The sequence below is a fragment of the Sciurus vulgaris genome (assembly GCF_902686455.1).
Source record: "Sciurus vulgaris genome assembly, chromosome: 2".
Classification (NCBI taxonomy): domain Eukaryota; kingdom Metazoa; phylum Chordata; class Mammalia; order Rodentia; family Sciuridae; genus Sciurus; species Sciurus vulgaris.
The window spans coordinates 191,767,125-191,783,598 of NC_136462.1; the positions used below are offsets into that span (position 1 = coordinate 191,767,125).

Here is a 16,474-nt window from a genome sequence, read left to right on the forward strand (position 1 = left end):
GTCTGGAGCCACAGGTGGATGGAGGGCGGGTGAGTCTGGTGTATCACTGGCCTGTGGCTGCCCCCCAGGTCACTTCCAGAACCCAGCCGCTTCCTTCTGGAACATGGCGGCCTGGCCCTCGCCACCCTGGCCGCCCTCAGTTCTGGCCAGGCTACACTTCTCCTGCCCCTGACAGCCAAGTGACACAGCAGCGGGACACACAAATGTGACCCTGTCTCCTCTGCCCAGAACCCTCCAGAACGGGCTCCTGCCTTCGGCTCTTCCCAGTGTCCCGGGCCCCGTGGTCTTACCCCTGCTCTCCAGCTAGGAGGGGCTCCCGAGGGGTTTGGGACACTCGGCACCTGGCCGGGGGTCTGAGGCCACCGTCTGCGCGGGGCCCTGAGGCTCTGCTCCACTTACTCTTCTTGAAGAACTTTGTCCTTCGTCCTGCCAGGCCCAGCTTGTAGTCCCCGCTGTCACAGGCGCAGGCCTCGCTGCCCTGCCGGTAGTACTTGGGCACCAGGTTGGAGAGGGCTCCGCTGCCGCCGGGCCGCACGGGGCCTTTGCACTTGTGCAGCTTCAGCCTCCCTGCCGCGTCCTCCACGCACTGCCACTTCTGCGGACACGGCGGGGCTCGGGTGCCAGGGCCTCAGCCGCCCTGCTCACCCAGCCCACCTCTCCCGACAGTGGCCTGCCCGGGGACCGCCCTACCCCCCTTGCCCAGGCGTGACCTCCGCCCTGCCGCCTGCACCATGGCTGCAGCCACCCTCGGCCCCCAGCAAGATGCCGCTCCCTGTCGCTCACGGGGCAGCTGCAGCATCCTTTATAGAGGGCAAGTTGGATCACGTCACTCCGCCAAGCTCCTCCGGGAGCTCCTGCCAAGCTCCCCACCCTGGTCTGCACCCCTGCATCCCGGCAGCCCCCCAGCTCTGCTCCGCCCTGCCGGCCGGGCGCCCTGCCCTCTGTGGGGACGCTTTGCTCCAGCAATTCCTGCTGGCGTGGTTGGAGCGTTTCCCTCCTCAGGCCCCTGCTCTGGGCTCACTTTGAGGCCTCAGCCTCCCAAGCCTTGAGAAATCCCAGGCTGGGCTCCCCGGAAGTCGGTGGGTTGCCGTTTCTGAATTGGACCAGCCTCCTGATGTTTCCCCGGCAGTTCGTTCACGTCCTTAACCCTGGTTTTTTAAGGAGGCCATTTCAAGGCTCCTATAAACGGAAACCCAGCCGAGAGGATTCCGCAAAAGCGAGCACTCCTGTGGCTGCCTGCTGGGACCGTGGTGCCAGTGGCCTTGGCGAGAAGCCGTTGAGGTCACACTGGCACCCATGGGGGACGCTATTCTTCTGACTTGGGGCAGAGCCCCTGGACAGGACTGCCTTCCTCAAGCCTCCCAGTGCCAGCTGACAGCGCCTGGAGACCTCACTTTGGGGGCCGGCCTCCCTGGCTCAGAGGCCCACGCCATCCCAGGCTGCACATGGCCGTGGTGGGCAGGGCGGGCAGGGGCGGCCTGCTGCTCACCTGCCCCAGCTGCTCGCAGGCCGTCTGGTACTCGGCACGCTGACACAGGTCCTTCACGCGCTGATACTTGGGCAGGAAGTTCTCCTGGGCCTCCACCTTGCCGCTCTCCCGCTTGTGAAGCAGTTTACTGTGGGGACACAGGTTGGCTTCAGCTCTGGAGCACCCTGGGGGTGTCTGCCTGCTCGAGTGGCGGCCCCGACTCAGCTCTGGGTCGCCCTTGCCATGGGGGATGACCAGAGCTGCTAATTTTTAAGAGACTCAAGCAACTGGAGCTACATAAGAAGCTCCCCGTCAGCGCGGCTGGCGGTTAACTAAGGACGAAGACCTCTCCTCCGGGCGGCACGACACAGTCCAAGGCATGTGCGGCAGTGTGTCCAGGGGTTTGGACAGAGTGGCAAGTCACCAGCAGGGGGGCCTAAGAACCGCACCCTTCTCCCTGCCGCGAGGTGTGGGGTGCGGGGGCTTCTGGGCCGGCCTCCCCGCCCCAGCACTCACCCTCTCTCCACCAGGAAGGAGTCCCGCCAGACCCTCACCTTCTTTTTCAGGTGAAACCTAGAAAAGAACACACTCCAGCTTCGTACCAGCCAGACCTCCATGCCCACCATTCCTCCACAGCCAGCCCAGGCCCTGGGCTGGACAGGGCAAATGGTCCAGCCGGGCAGAGCTGCTGCTTCCCCATGACGCAGGTCGGCAGGGACATCCCAGGTCAAGACAACATTCAGCTGACCATGCCCCATGCCTTGGGTCCCCTCAGGTCCAGCTCTCCCCTGCAGGGTGGACTGCACATTGTTGGTGGGGGGATGTTCTTCACTCCATTTGAGACAGATCTTTCCATTTCCTGGATGGGTACACTGAGGCTCAGAGATGGCACGTCTATCCTGCATTGTGACCCCTAGGTGTCTTGGCTTCCAGGCCACTGTCCCCACTCCAGGCATGTCCCTCTTCTACCCTTACAGCTGACTCGGCTCATAGTCAGAGGGAGGGGGCTAAGTGGAAGTGGTTCCCCAGGGCAGCCAGATGCAGCCTGACCACGCCCCTCAGGGCTGGACCCACTGGGAGGTCACCCAGGAAGCCCAAGATTGAAACAAAGCCTCCAGGCCAATAACCCAGCGGCAGTTCCAGTGCCAGCCACGAGAGGTCACGCCCGTCCTCCTTCCCTGCCTGGCCTGCTGGGGCCCACCACTGTTCCCTGCTGCCTCCCAGGACGCCTGGGAACACGTTCCCCTCACGCCACAGAGCACCCAAGAGCCTGCATTCCAGGAGTTGCATCCAGACTTGTTGACAAGTCAGCCTCCCTGGGCTTCAAATTCCTAGATGGCAAAACGGGGGTGAAGCCTGCAGGGTTACTGCAAGGACCAGAATGATTCTATCCCCCGCAGAGGGCTCGGCAGAGGCTGGTACGCGGCAGGCGCTCAGTTAGCACCGGCCTGTGATGACGCTGCTGCTGTCTTCAAGCTTTGTGCGATCTTAGTTCTGAGCTCCCGAGCTCCAGGAGGGAAGATGGAATCCTGGACAGGGACCAGCCTCTCCCTCAGCAGATCAGTGGTCAGCATGGGGGGCCCTGGAGCCCCAGCTCCTGACCGGATGCTCCCAGACCCACGTGGTGGGCCCCCGAGCTCGTGCAGGCTGGGGAGCCCGGCGTCTCCGCTGCCCTCACCGATTCACTGGCCGCTCCGTGTCCAGCAGTTTGAGGATAGATTTCCCATCCATGTCCGTGGGGATGTCCAGGCCAGCGATATCCAGGATGGTGGGGGCCAGGTCAATGTTGAGGACGATGTGGGGGTTCCTGGGGGACAGGGAGAGTGGGGACTCACCACCTGGACACTGGTGACCCGCCTCATGTGGGAGAGGGGCAGCTGGGGTGGGGGGTGAGGCATTTGTGCTGCTTGACCCTTAACGTTTCCCCAGGTTCTGCTGGACCTCCATCCACTGCACAGCCCCTTACCTCTGCGCCTCCTGACACAGCAGGGCGCCCTCCCTGCACCCCAAAGCTGGCCTCTCGCTTTAGGAGGCACCCCAGAGCCTGGGTCCTCCTTGGGCCTCCAGGCAGACACCGCCCCAGCGGCTCTCCGCGCTGGTTCTCAGGCCAGGCAGCCCCTGGGGCCAGGAAGGCACTTCCTCCAGGTCTGTGACCCTGCCCCTCGCCTGTAGGTCTTGGCCCAACTGCTACTCAGGAGGCCTGCCACAGACCCCGGGGCCCCGGGCCCCAACCCTGGCTCTCAGCTCAGCGATGCCCACTCGTGTGGCCCAGCCTGGACTTGGCGGCTGACCAGCATGGGCGTTCGGCTCTGTCCAGCAGCCTGGCTCGCGTCTCCCTCTCGCCCCAGGCCTGCTTGGAGGAAGCGGGACGCCATGGCTCTGCCCCCAGCAGGGACCCCTCGTGCTGGTCTGTGGGGGTGGCGCCCTCTGCACCCGTCCAACCCCATGAGCGAGGAGGTGGACATGAGCCTGAGACCGTGCTCAGTGGCACCTGGGCATGAGCCTGAGCAGAGGACCCGTGGGGAAGCTGGGCCCTGTGTCTGCCCGTGGGGTGCCAGGCAGCACAGGGGCTGCTTCAAGCAGCTGTGCTGGGGCCCCCGGTCTGCAGCAGATGCCCGGTGCAAGCCCCTTGCCGGGGCCCTACTGAGAATCCAGGTCGCCACGTGCCCGCCATTTCTCTGCCTCCTGTTTCCACCAGCGGGGGTCCTGCCCTGGGGTAGGTGGCTTTGGGGCTGCGCCCGGCACAGGGGAGCCTTGCAGAGCGTGCCTAGGACGCCTTCTCCCTCCCCAGCCTGGCTCCCTGCAGACCGGAGGCAGGTCTGGAGCCTGGGGCTCCCCAGCCCCGTGCTGGGTGAGCTTTGGACAGGTGGCCAAGCCTGTTGGGGGTCTGGCAATGAGGCCCAGGAAGTGGCTGGGGTCACCAGGGGGGCCTGCAGGCCCTTGGGAAGCATCACACCCTCAGCTGGCAGGGAGGGAGCTGGCAACGGCAGTGGCCACAGGTGGCAGATATGCCAGTCACCAGGAGCTGGATGGGGCTGAGCAGGGCACGGTCCTGCTCCCTGGGCGGGGTGGGAAGGGCCTTTCCACGTCAGCACCCACGCCGTGTGCTCCCTCCCGCCCTGGTCAGACTCTCCTGCTTGATGTGCTTGGCCTGGTTGCCCAAGGCCATCTACCACCTGTGGTCGCAGTGACTGGTTCAGGACCATGGCCCTAGTCAGGTCACGAGAGCCACCCTTGGGGCTTCTGTGCAAACCACTGCTGGGTTTGCCGGTCTAACACCTTGCAGTCTGGAGCTTCTGCCCTGCCACCAGGAGACAGGCCTGCCTGGGGATAAAGCCAGCTCAGGAAGCAGGGCCAAAAGACGGCAATGGGATCTTCCTGAGGGCGTCGTAGGATAGCTGGATCCAGCCGGGCCTGAAGCCACAGCTACCCTGGGGCTGGCTAGTTCCTTTCCTTACTGCATTCCTTTTATCTTATTTTGCTTTGCCCAGTGTGAAAGTCATTTCTGTTTGTAACCAAAGGAGCCCTGGGTGACAGACACACGGTGTGTCCTCAGCCCCCGGCGTGGCATTAGCACCCTTTCTCTTGGCTACGTGGGGGGTGCTCTAGAGCCCTTAGTGGATCAAGTTCGCTGCCACAGGGGCAGCTGGCGGTTCTGAGAGCCATAGGGGTGGTGGCTGGGAAGGAGACTGGCTTGGGCTCCCAGCTCCATCCTTGGCTGCCGTGTGAACTCCACACCAAGCTCCCCGCGCCTGTGTCCCCAGTCGGAACTCCGGTAGCCAGAGGCCCGCGTCACAGGGAGGCTGTTGGGCTTAGTGCAGTGTCTGAAGCCTCAGCAGCTGGAGCCATGACGATGGCCATGTGATGGGGACGCCGAGAGGCAAGACGGGAGGAGACGGGAGGCCGGTGTGCGCGGGGCCTGAACTCACGGCCTGCCACCTGGAATTTCCACCCAGGGCCAGGGCGGCGTCTGGAGTCCCCCGCGGCCCTGCCCTGTGTCCCTCCAGGGGCGTCCTGCAGCCGCGGGGTCAGCGTGAAAGTGAGCCTTTCAAACGCCTGTCCAGCTTGGTCTCCAGAACACCCAGCGGATCCTGGAGGCTGCCGCGGTTGCCACCAGCCTCTCTACACCCTGTGCCTGGCACAGCGCCCTTGCTGCCAGGTTGGCCATCTCCAAGGCTGAGCCCGGAAGAAGGGCTGCTGAGGGCTGCCCCTCGTGGGGACAGGAGGGGAGCAGAGTCGCTTTGTGCTGCTGAGGTCTGGGGCTCCTCCCCCGGAGCCACCAGACAATGGTTGCCCCGCCCTGCCTGGAAATCTCAGCGCCCTTCCCGCTGGCTGGTGACACACCCCCGACCCTGTCCCTGGCGTTTCCTGGCACACAGCCTGACCACAAAACATCTGTTTTCACAGGTGCCAAAGCTCCTGGCTGCTGCTTCCTTGTCAGAGGCTATAAAATGCATCAGAATCCACCCAATGGCTCTTCCGACTGGCACTGGGGTTCACCTGTCAGAATCCTGTGCCCCCAGGGGTGCGGCTCTGGCCCTGGCCCTGTGGCTGTGAGCTCCCAGCCTGGAGGCCTCCCTGGGTCCTGGGCCGAGAGCTGATGCACTTACAGAGAGCCGGCCTCCACGTTGGGGCCCCGCACGTAGAACGGGACCCTGATGTCAAACTCGTACGGCATGGACTTGCCCTTGACCAGGCCAAACTGGCCGATGTGGTAGCCGTGGTCGGCAGTGTAGACGATGTAGGTGTTGTCCAGCTCGCCCGTCTCCACCAGCATGTTGTAGATCTGCAACACAGGCCGGGAGGTGAGTGGGGACCACGTGCCCCGCCCGCCCAACCCGGGACAAGGTGTTGGAGACCCCAGGCCCGTTCTCCCGCCTGGGGTCTCCTTCCAGCCAGGCCCCTGGGACAGTCCCATCTGTGAGTGCCACCGGCCCCACTGTTCCTCCAGCACCTGCACCTGCACCTGTCTCTCGCTCAACTCTGGACCCACTGTCTCCTGGATGCAGTGGCAGCTCACGGGGACGGGGACCCACACTGCGCCCCCTGCGGTGAACCCTGACCTGCAACAGGTACTCTTGAGTGAGCGTGTGGGCAAGAGGAGCCGGATGCGGCCCAGGGCAGGATCTAGAGGGCGCCGTCCAGCTGAGCTGTGACGTGGGCAGTGCCAGGGTCTGGGCCATCTGTGTGTGGCTACCCGCCAGGGGGACTGAGCACACCAGCTGTGGCCAGTGTGACCCACGAACTTTGATTTTATTATACGTAAATAGCCACAAAAAAACAGCGGCTGACACACCATGTACCAGCCTAGGGTGCAGCGCTGAGAAAGGAGTGAATCCCAGCGGGCCACGCGCTATGACTCCATTACCCAAAACGTCCAGGACATCACGTCCACAGCCAGAGCTCAGTGGGTGCTGGGGGTGGCGGCCGGGAGTCTGGGGGTGATGGCAAAGGGCAACGGGGTGCAAATGTCCTAAACCACCTGATCATATCCCTTAATTGGGTGAATTGAATGGCTTACGTGTTATATCTCAATAAAGCTGGTAAAAATGTAAATAATGGGAATAAGAAAAAAGGAAGAAAGAAAAAAGTAGCCTCAGCAGCCTGGAACCCGGGTGTGCGTCCCAGGGGCAGAGGCCGGTGTCTGGATGGCTCCTAGCCACCGCCCGAGGTCTGACAGGGCCTCGGAACTCTGCCTCTGGCTTCTACCCTGAAGGGCAGGGAGGATGGGCCTGGCATGGCGGGAGGCTCAGGGCCACACCTGGCAGAGGCGCCTACCGTCTCCATGGAGTCGTCCACGGACATGAGGGTCTGGAGGCGCCTGCGCTGCAGCATGTTGGTGAATTCCATGTGGATGGGCTTCATGGGCCCCGTGTAGCGCATGATCCAGTGCTTGTCGGGGTTGGGGGCGTAGTTGTAGCTCGGTGTGCTGGCGGCAAACAGACGGGGGTCAGGCCCCGGGGCCCGGTCCCCGTGACGCACCTCGGGTATGCCACCCTGTGCAGGAGGCTACTTGCTCCCCTGGGGGTGCAGATGAACACTGGCAAGTCAGGGGCTCAGTGTTCAGCCACCCGGCTCCCTCTGCACGTGCGCCGTGCCTCTGTCACACGGCCGTGAGCCACGAACTGCAAACAGGCCAGAGTCTCAACTTGGGGCTGGGTTTCCTTTGAATCTTCTCTGGGGTTTGCTCATCTCCTTTTAAAAGAATGAAGAGGCAGCGAGGCATAATCCCAGTGACTTGGGGGGCTGAGACAGGAGGATTCACGTTCAAGGCCAGCCTCAGCCATTTAGCAAGGTCCTAAGGTCCTAAGCAACTTGGGGAGACCCTGTCTAAAAAAAAAAAAAAAGAAAAAAAAAGAAGGAAGAGGCTCCAGCTCAGAGCTCCCGGCAGGCAGACCCCAGCGCCCAACTCGGATTGAGCCCTGCTGCTGTGTTTGCTGGATTTTTTAGCCACCGTCAAGGATGGCAAGTGGCAGTCACTGGAAGGTGTGACCATAACATAGCCTTCCACATTAGATTAGAAATGGAAACTGATTCAGAAATCAAGTAGTTCTAGTTGCCTGAGTGTCTATGTCCGGGACACACGCTAAAAACTGTTACAATTACTCTTCTGATTGTGGCTTAATCTCCTATTTACTAAAGAGAAAACAGAGGGTCAGAGAAGTGCAGGACCTGCCCAGGCTCCTCCTGAGTGAGTGATGGAGCTCTGGGCCTTCTGCTGTGTGGCCGACTGTGATAATTAATGACAAATGAACAAATAAATGGTAACCTTTACTGAGCTGCGACTGCGTGCTGGGCGCAGTCTGAAGCCATCTTATATCATCTCGTTTACACACGGGCTGGCGCTATTTCCATTCTCCTTGGGTGAGAAATGAGGGAACTGGCGCCCAGGGAGGGAAGGGAACTTGCCAGAAGGCAGACCCAAGGCAGAAGCCCAGAAGCCAAAGTGGCCTCTGCTGCCACCTTGTGACCACAGCCTCCCTGGCACCTGGGGCCTGTCTGGAGTCCCTCATCACAGTGCTGGGCAGAACTAGGCCTGGACAGCCCTGCCGGAGGGTTAAGTGACCACAGCACACAGGCTAATTCAGCTCATGGCCTCAAAACTTTCTAGAAAGTCCCAGCAACATTCCATCCCAAACCCAGAGCACCGTCCATCGCCGCGGTTCAAGCTGGTCCCAGGACCGCCCTCCCAGAGACCCCCCAGCACACGGGTCTCCGGGTGGGGCTGCCGCCACTGGGAAGTAGTCGGTTTAAAACCCCACAGAAGGCAGAACCCCGACTGGGTCTGATGACACTCGAGGGCCAGGGTCCCCTCAGACCCCCCCTCCACCCCAGCAAAGCCGAACTAAAGGCCGAGTGGCTGGTGCTGGAAGATGGAGGGCCTTTCAGAGGGGGAGGGGAGGCCGGACGGGCCTCAGTGGGGCCAGCATCCCCCCCACCTGCCACATCTTGGTGCCACCTCCAATGTCAAAATGGCCTTGGGCAGAAATAAGGACGCCCACCGCTCTCACAGCCTGACCATCACGGAGACCGTTGCTATGCGAAGCGTAGCCTCCAGACCGCTGGACCCTGCTGGCTGATCCGCAGCCTCCTGCCGCTAAATCCTCCCGCCCCAGCTTCCTTTGATTATGAGAAAGGCTGCCCGCTGTCCCCTGCAGGCTGGCTCGGGACCTGACCCGCGTGTAGGACACTTCCAGGAACAAGGTCTCCTCCTGGGCTGGGAGCCCAGAGGTGGGAGGTCCCCGGAGCCTCCCTCAGAGCGCTGGGGCCCGTGGGAAGTCACCTCCGCAGGCCCAGGGGCTGCACCCCTGGATGTCATTTCAGCCATCATCCCAAGTCTACCACTTAGGCTGGAGACTGTCCTGGAGGGCAGTGCGGGTGGGTTCCTGGGGTCCCGAGAGGGACTCTGGGAGGATTTTGAGGCCAGAGGCCGCAGAGCCAGGTCCTGTGTGGCGCCCATTCCAGCTGCTGGTCACCTGCATCAGGCTGGGCTCCACAGGCCCAGCGGCCTGATGAACAAAGATGTGAAGTCCTCACCTCCTCGACATCTGAGGAACGTTGGGTGTTCCTTAGAGAACCCCAAGGACAGCCAGGCGCGGTGGCCACGCCTGTAATCCCAGCGGCGTAGGAGGCTGAGGCAGGAGGACTGCAAGTTCAAAGCCAGGCTCAGCAATGGTGAGAAAGGGCAGCCTGAGCCCCAGGCAGATGCCACAGCTCCGGAGCCCCTCAGGGCTGCTGGGGCTGCGCGGCTTGTGTCTGGGGTCAGGCCCTTGTCCATTCGCCCGCCTGTGTGTGTCTGAGTGCGTGTGTCTGCACGCCTGTTTTTGTGGCTGCACCTGTGTGCCTGTGTGTCCGTGCGTCTGCAGTTCTTTGTACTTGTGTGTCTGTGTGGTGTCTGCACGTGTGTGTGTGCCCACAGGTACTGGTGGTCAGCATGTGTTTGTCTGGCTGGGTGTGTTGTGTGTCCGTTTGAATGTGTGAAGTGTGTGTTGCATGTGTGAAGCAGGGATGGTGACGGGGCCCTGGGGTGGTGGAGTGGAGGGCAGGGGACGGGGTCAGAACCAGCACCAGCAGCCCTGGTCAGAATCTGTCAAGCTGCCCAAGGGCGGGCACCAGGCGGGCTTGCTGGGGGCCGGAGGCACCTGGAGACCGGTGGGAAGGCCAGCCTCTGCAGTGCCCGCAGGACTGTCTCCCCGGCCCCCTCGGCCCGGGTTAGACGGCCCAGCGGCAGAGCTTTCTTTGACTTTGTTCTGGAAATGATCACCCAGAGCCAACGGAGCTTCCAAAGGCACCTCTGAGGGGACGAGGGGGAGTCTCTGCTCAGCAGCAGTGGACGCTGCTCACTTTCAACTTCTGGAAACTTCACTTTGAGGGGGCAATAAAGGAGCAGGCAACGAGAACACCTCCATGCAACCTGGGTGGCCTGGGCACAGCCAACACCTCAGCTGCAGGGGACACTTCCCACTTGCTCCATGGGACACAGCTGGCCACAGAAGCCATGGGCCGGTGAGGCTGGGGACCAGGTCCTGGGGGTGTGCGGGAGCTGGGCAGGCAGATGTGCAGAGGTGAGACCGCAGGCTTGGGGGTGTGCACGGCCTGGAACGTCATCTTCTGTCAACCTCCCTCCCCAAAGACCAGGGACTAGCAGGTGGACGTACTGCCCTCCCGCTCCGGAGCCCCTGCAGTGCTCAGAAGGTAATGACATGGCGGCTGAGGAGGGCGATGTGTCTGACTGTGGTGGTAACTAAACACCCGACACTCAGGCAGATTCCAGTCGCCCTGTCCTTGTCACCCTGGAATGTCACAGTGAGGACCCAGCCCTATCACTACTAAGTGGGAGGGGGCTGGAGGCTGCGGGAGGCCAGAGAACTTTCTAGAAAGACATCCCGTCAGCTGGATGAGGAGGACTTGGGGGCGGGCAGGGAGATGGGAAGCATGGGTGGGGCTGGATCTGAACCCTGCCCTGCCCCTTAGCAGATGGGCGACCTCAGATTCCTGTGCCCTTGCCTTCTTGTGCCTCGGTTTCCTCATCTCCAAAGTGGGTGTGCAGGCGGCCTTGTGGAGGCCCTTGATGTGCCCACCTCCTAGTCTTCCCAGCCGTATGCACACAGCTGGCCCCAGCAGAGTGGTGGCATGTCACCTGGGTTACGTGAGAAGAGGTAGCGGCTTCCTTCCACCTTGGCCTCTTCCTCTCCATGATGGTTTTCTCTGGAAAACCAGCTGTGGTGTTGTGAGGATGCCCAGGCGGCCTTACGGAGAGGCCTGCGTGGCGAGGACTAGCCAGGTGGGTGAGTCCCAGGCACGCGTTGGACAACCTCGTCCTGCAGACACCTCAGTGGTGACCTCTCCCCGGGAGACCTGAACTTCAGACAGGCAACACCAGGCGCCCGGCACACAGACTCCGTGAGGAACAAGCGCCTGCTATTTCCTGCTGCCGGATCTGAGTGATCAGCTGTGAGGGAGCAGCCAGCTCGCCAGGGTCCCCACGAGAGCCAAGGGACTGGCTGTGACATCGGCAAGCAGCGTCTGCCGCCTGGCCCGGAGCAGGGCCTGTGGGCCCCTCTCAGACGCCTGCTTTACGCGCAGGAAATAAAAGACACAGGATCACAAAGGACACCCAGCAGGTGCTGTCCCCAGGCCTCGTGGTGCCACCAGGGTTCGGGCTAAGAGCTGCCCTGCTCTGGTCTGGGGCCATGCTGGCTGGCCTGGGATCCCAGGGTCACCACCCACAAGCAGCTTGTTCGTGGGTGGTCTGGCCAGGACGGTTAGAGAGGAGGCGCGGCTACGTCATCGCTGACACACTGTGTCCCCAAGAGCCTGACCCGCCCCTCGTGCCACCTGGTGGCCCCTGCAGGGCTGAGGCTTACATGTGCTGGGACGCGTTGGGGAAGAGGCCGGAGTACTGGGGCGCCGAGTCCTCAGGGCCGTGGGGGGCCGCGTGGCTGAGGACCATCAGCACCGGCCGGTGCGGGTACATCTTCTTGGACGTGCGGAAGAAGTTCACGCTGTCGTTGGTGATGAGGTCTGTGAGGTAATCCTGGGGAGAGACGGGACAGAGGTGAGCGGCCTGCACCGTCCGGAGCACCACCACACGCCAGGCACCCGCGATGCATCGGGGACGCAACCGTGGTCAGAATACACCGTCCCTGTCGGGGTCTGGCTGCTGCTGAGACGGACAGCAAATAAGCAGAACGCACAGGATGGTGTGACACTCAATGACAAGAAATCGAGCAGAGGTTAGGGAGCGTGGGAAGAACTGAAAGTTGTCATTCCCTCATGACGATACGAAAAGAGTAACAGCCAAGACCCTTGGGTGCTTGTGACGTGTCCAGGACTAGTGTGTTGACTCGTCTTCACTCATTTAATTTTTACATGATCACAGAAAGCAGGTCTGATGGCAGTCCTCGTTTTTCAGAAGAGAAAATTTAGGCACAGAGAAGTTAAGTGAATTGTTCAATGTCACATGGCTGGTAAATGTTGAATTCAGACTCCTGAGCTATGGTTCCTATGTCAGAAGTCTTAGGACTTCAAGGCTCTAGTGACACTGTACTGAGGGGTGGGTACATCTCTGTGTCGCTGGAGTGCCTATGGTGAGGGCAGGAGCAGAAAAAAGCATCAATAAAAAGTCAGGTAGTTACAAGGTGACAGGTGAAGGAAATATGGAGTTGTAACAGTGAGTGACTGGGAGCTGGGGTGGAGACATAATGTAGCTGGGATAGTTGGGGGTCTCTCTGAAGAGGTGGCTTTTCAGGTGAGACCAGAGTGGCAGAAGGAGCTCAGCATGAAGCTCTAGCACTGGGTTTCCAACTCTGCTGCCTGCTGGGGTCCCTGGGGCTTTTGTGATTCCTGAGCTCACGCCAGAGGTTCTGATGTGACCAGCCTGTGCTTCAGCCCCGGTATTAGACTTGCCAAAAGTTCCCCAGAGGACTGCAGCATGAAGACAGGATTGAAGTTACTGCTCTAGAGGAAGAGTTCCAGGTGAAGGGGCAGCAAACACCAGGGCCTTAAGGTGACGTGAGCTGGCCATGTGTGCCAGGAACAGAAAGGAGGGCTGGATGGCAGCTGGCCCTGATGAAGGAGGGTAAATGTCAGCAGTCAAAAAGCAGAGGGACACAGGAGCAGCACGAAGGCTGCAGAGGTGTCTCCAGAAACCAGGCAGCAGCTCTCATCCTGGGCAGGAGGTAAGAATGCGGCCAGAAGCTGGGGGCCTTAAAAGCTCACCCTGGGTGTTGAGATTTGCTTAAGTTCAAACACTCTTAAGCTGCTGGTTCCTCTTGATGACACTGACTTCTTGAAATGTACTCTGCTTCCTAGAAGCAGCTCTGCCAAACTGCTACTTTCAAAAGATTACGAAGAAAGGGCGAAGGGGTTGGGGGGCTATAGCCTGCGTCCTGGAGCTGAGTGGACAACTTCTGCACACTGAAGAGCCACCAGCCTGAGACGTGCTCCTTCAGATAACTCTTCAGCCTGTCCGCAGGCACACAGGATGGCCCACTGACCTCGCTGCTGCCACACCTGCGGTGCCTGGAAACATTAAAAAGGCAGGTCTGTGGTTCTCGAAGCAGAAAGTTGTCCAAGGTCCACTGAGGGACAGACTCAACTCCAGGAGGATTCCTTTATAAAAATATGTTTTTATTTTTATTTATTAGGTGGGGGGAGGGGAGAAGCAGGGTGGAGAGGAGACACTAAATCACTAACCTCATGTTTGTGAGCATCAAGGAAAGATCTGGAAGGATGGATATCAAATTGCTGACAGAGGACTGGAAAAGGGGAGAAAAGGGCAGAAGACTGCTTGACATGCTTTTCCTTGGATGATTTCTGTAGATTAACTTTGAGAAGAGAAGGTTTCATAAGGGAGCCCTGTGGAACCTATTGCATAAAATATTATAGAAATCAAAGCGCTCCTGCTGCCGTTGGGGGACACGAGCTAAAGATGTTAGAAAAGTTCTTAAGATGACAACAGAATCTGACAGTGGATCTAAAACCAGTGCAAAGCCCTCTTGGGCGGGGAGGAGAGCCTGCCCTGACAGGTGGCCAACAGTGTCTCGTGGTGGGTGAGCTGGAAAAGTGGGGAGGATGTAGGGGAGCCGCTGGCAAGGCCAGTGGGGTGGGTGGGAGGGGAGCCCTGCCCTTCCTGGCAAGCCCACCTTCGCCGCTTGGTTTTAGAGTGGGTGTCTGCTCGGCTGCTGCGAACATTTTTCACACAGCTACTGTTAACCTCTGTTCCCAGGATGGGTGGACAATGGATTATAAACACTGAAAAAGAAGAACTGAGAACCACCCAGAGCGACGTGAATGAAATGTGGCTAAACCCTACATCACGGGGCTGTCTTACCTGCACTGGGAGGGAAAACCAGGGACTGGTTGTGGGAGGACATGGATGGTGTGGTGTCACTTAGATCAAAGTCACATTTCCCCAAAGCCTGTGATGGCCACGTGTGAGATGAAGGAATAAAGGCGTGTGTGGGAAGGAGAACCCAAGTGCCTCCAGGAGGAGGCAGGCCAGGCCAGGCATGAGACCCCAAGGGAGTAGAGCTCCTCTGGCTCTGTGACATTCTGGTCTTGCACCCAGTGGCGTGTGCGGGGAGATGGCCGTGCCTGCCTCTCAGGGCTGGCCCAGGCTTTAACGTGCTAGCAGACGTTAAGCTCTTGCCACGGTGCCCTGCACACAGCCAGCTCCTGATAAGATTAGTCTAGTAATTACATCGGGGCTGGTGGCTTGGCAGGTTTCCCGCATGGCTAAGAGCTACTCATCCTTATCAGTCCTCTTTAAAGGCCACTCCTTTGCTAAGTGAAGTCTCCCCTGATCGCCAACTGCTCCCTGGGACAGTGGTGATGACAGCTGATACGCGGCTCCCTTCAACCCCTGGGCTGGTCCATGAGAAGGGGATGTCCCTCTGCCACAGCACCAAAGCCAAGATCAGGTGATGGGGTGGAGCAGGAGGGGGCCTGGGCTCGGGTGGGGGGCAGCAGCAGAGATCTGTAGGACACGGGGGACAGACTGGCCACTGACTGGGTTGTGGGGTGCAGGAGAGGGGCAGGCAGCTCCCACCCTCCCTGGTTTCTGGTTTGGGCAGTTTGGGGAAGGGTGCAGAGATGGAGTCCAGGAGAAAAAGAAAGGGCCAGGAGGAAATGCTGAGTGCAGGTCTGGGCAAGCTGAGTTGGGGTGCCTGGGACCACAGGAAGGGCTTCTGGGTTCCGAGCCAGGATCAGGCAGGTGAGAGGGTGGGAAGTCAAGCGGGCCGTCACTGCCCTTTGGGAGGTCACTGTCTCCCTAGCAGCCACAGCCAGCGCCTCCCCACACCTGGGGCAGAGCAGTGTGCTCAGGGCCAGCCTGCCCTGGCACAGCCCCACCATGCCCGTGTGGGCAGGGGGCGCTCAGGGTTTAGGACTTGGCTCGGGCCCTCTTTGGGAGTCACAGCTGGAGCCAGGGCCAGGGCCCAGCTTGGACACCCACTTCTGCATGCAGCGTCTGAGCCCCCAGGGCCCTCCCGTGGGGACTCCTGACGTCCAGAGACTTCACACAGGGCCTCTGGGGAGGCTGCTAATCTGTGGCCCTAGGCGGAAGTGCGGCTCCTCCAGCATCAATTTAGCAATGGACTCCACTGCCCTCTCCCCACGGCAGAGGCAGCACGGGCGCTTGCAGCTGGAGGCCGCGGCTGCATACGTGCGCTGTGGGCGGGGCTCCGCAAGGGCGGCCACGTGGGCGCCCTCCTCTGTCTGCTCGGCCTTTGCTTCTCAGGTTGCGCCTCTGAAGCGCGCATTTGTGTGCTCGCTGAACAATACAAACCTGTCTGTTCCCGGCGTGCCAGGCTCCCTGTGCAGGGCCAGGGGTGTGGTGGTCGGTGCCCCACTTTACAGGTGAGGAGACTGAGGCCACCAAATTAATAAGCAGTGCGCCCAGATGGTGAATATTTTGGGCTCTGCAGGTGGGTCTCAGGGGCAACTGCTGATCACTCTTAAGGCAGCGCCGAAGTGGCCGCCAGGAAAGCAAATGGGCGCGACTGCTCCAGGAAAGCTTTTATGTGGACACTAAAATTTTAATTTCATATATTTTTCACGTCATGAAAATTACTCCTTTAAAAATTTATTGTGATTAAAAATAAAACATGAGATCTGCCCTTTAAAATTTTAAGGGTACAGCAGATCTGGAGAATGTCTTAAGCAGAATGTGAATGTTTCATCTGCTGACCAGCAACTCTCACGGCTGGCTGCGGCCCCTCCTGCCTCTACAGACCGGGGTTCCTCTTGGCACCATGGGTCAGGCTGCACGTGTCTCTGTGCCCGGCCCACTCCCTCAGCACAGGGTCCTCCAAGCTCAAGCGTCTTGCTGCACGTAACAGGACTTCCTTTCCATTTCACCCCAGGATTTGGGGATCGAACCCAGAGGCGTTTTTACCACTGAGTCCTTTTTATTATTTTGAGACAGGCTCTTGCTAAGTTGCTGAGGCTGCCCTCAAACCTGCAATCCTCCTGCCTCAGCCTCCCAAATTGCTGAGATCACAG

The 16,474-nt window shown here is 60.2% G+C and overlaps 1 protein-coding gene across 7 annotated transcripts in view; it reads right to left on the bottom strand.

Moving 5' to 3' along the window:
* The window catches only part of SULF2 (sulfatase 2), an 87,358-nt gene that overhangs the window by 13,407 nt on the left and 57,477 nt on the right, over window positions 1–16,474 (bottom strand). For all 7 annotated transcript variants that reach the window (XM_079127927.1, XM_079127928.1, XM_079127931.1 and 4 more), the window contains exons 5-11: window positions 11,836–12,005; window positions 7,247–7,397; window positions 6,079–6,254; window positions 3,147–3,275; window positions 1,985–2,041; window positions 1,490–1,616; window positions 400–595 (exon numbers count right to left, since the gene is read on the bottom strand). In XM_079127927.1, the coding sequence (XP_078984053.1) occupies window positions 400–595; window positions 1,490–1,616; window positions 1,985–2,041; window positions 3,147–3,275; window positions 6,079–6,254; window positions 7,247–7,397; window positions 11,836–12,005 (1,006 nt within the window). The remainder of the gene's footprint in view (window positions 1–399; window positions 596–1,489; window positions 1,617–1,984; window positions 2,042–3,146; window positions 3,276–6,078; window positions 6,255–7,246; window positions 7,398–11,835; window positions 12,006–16,474) is intronic.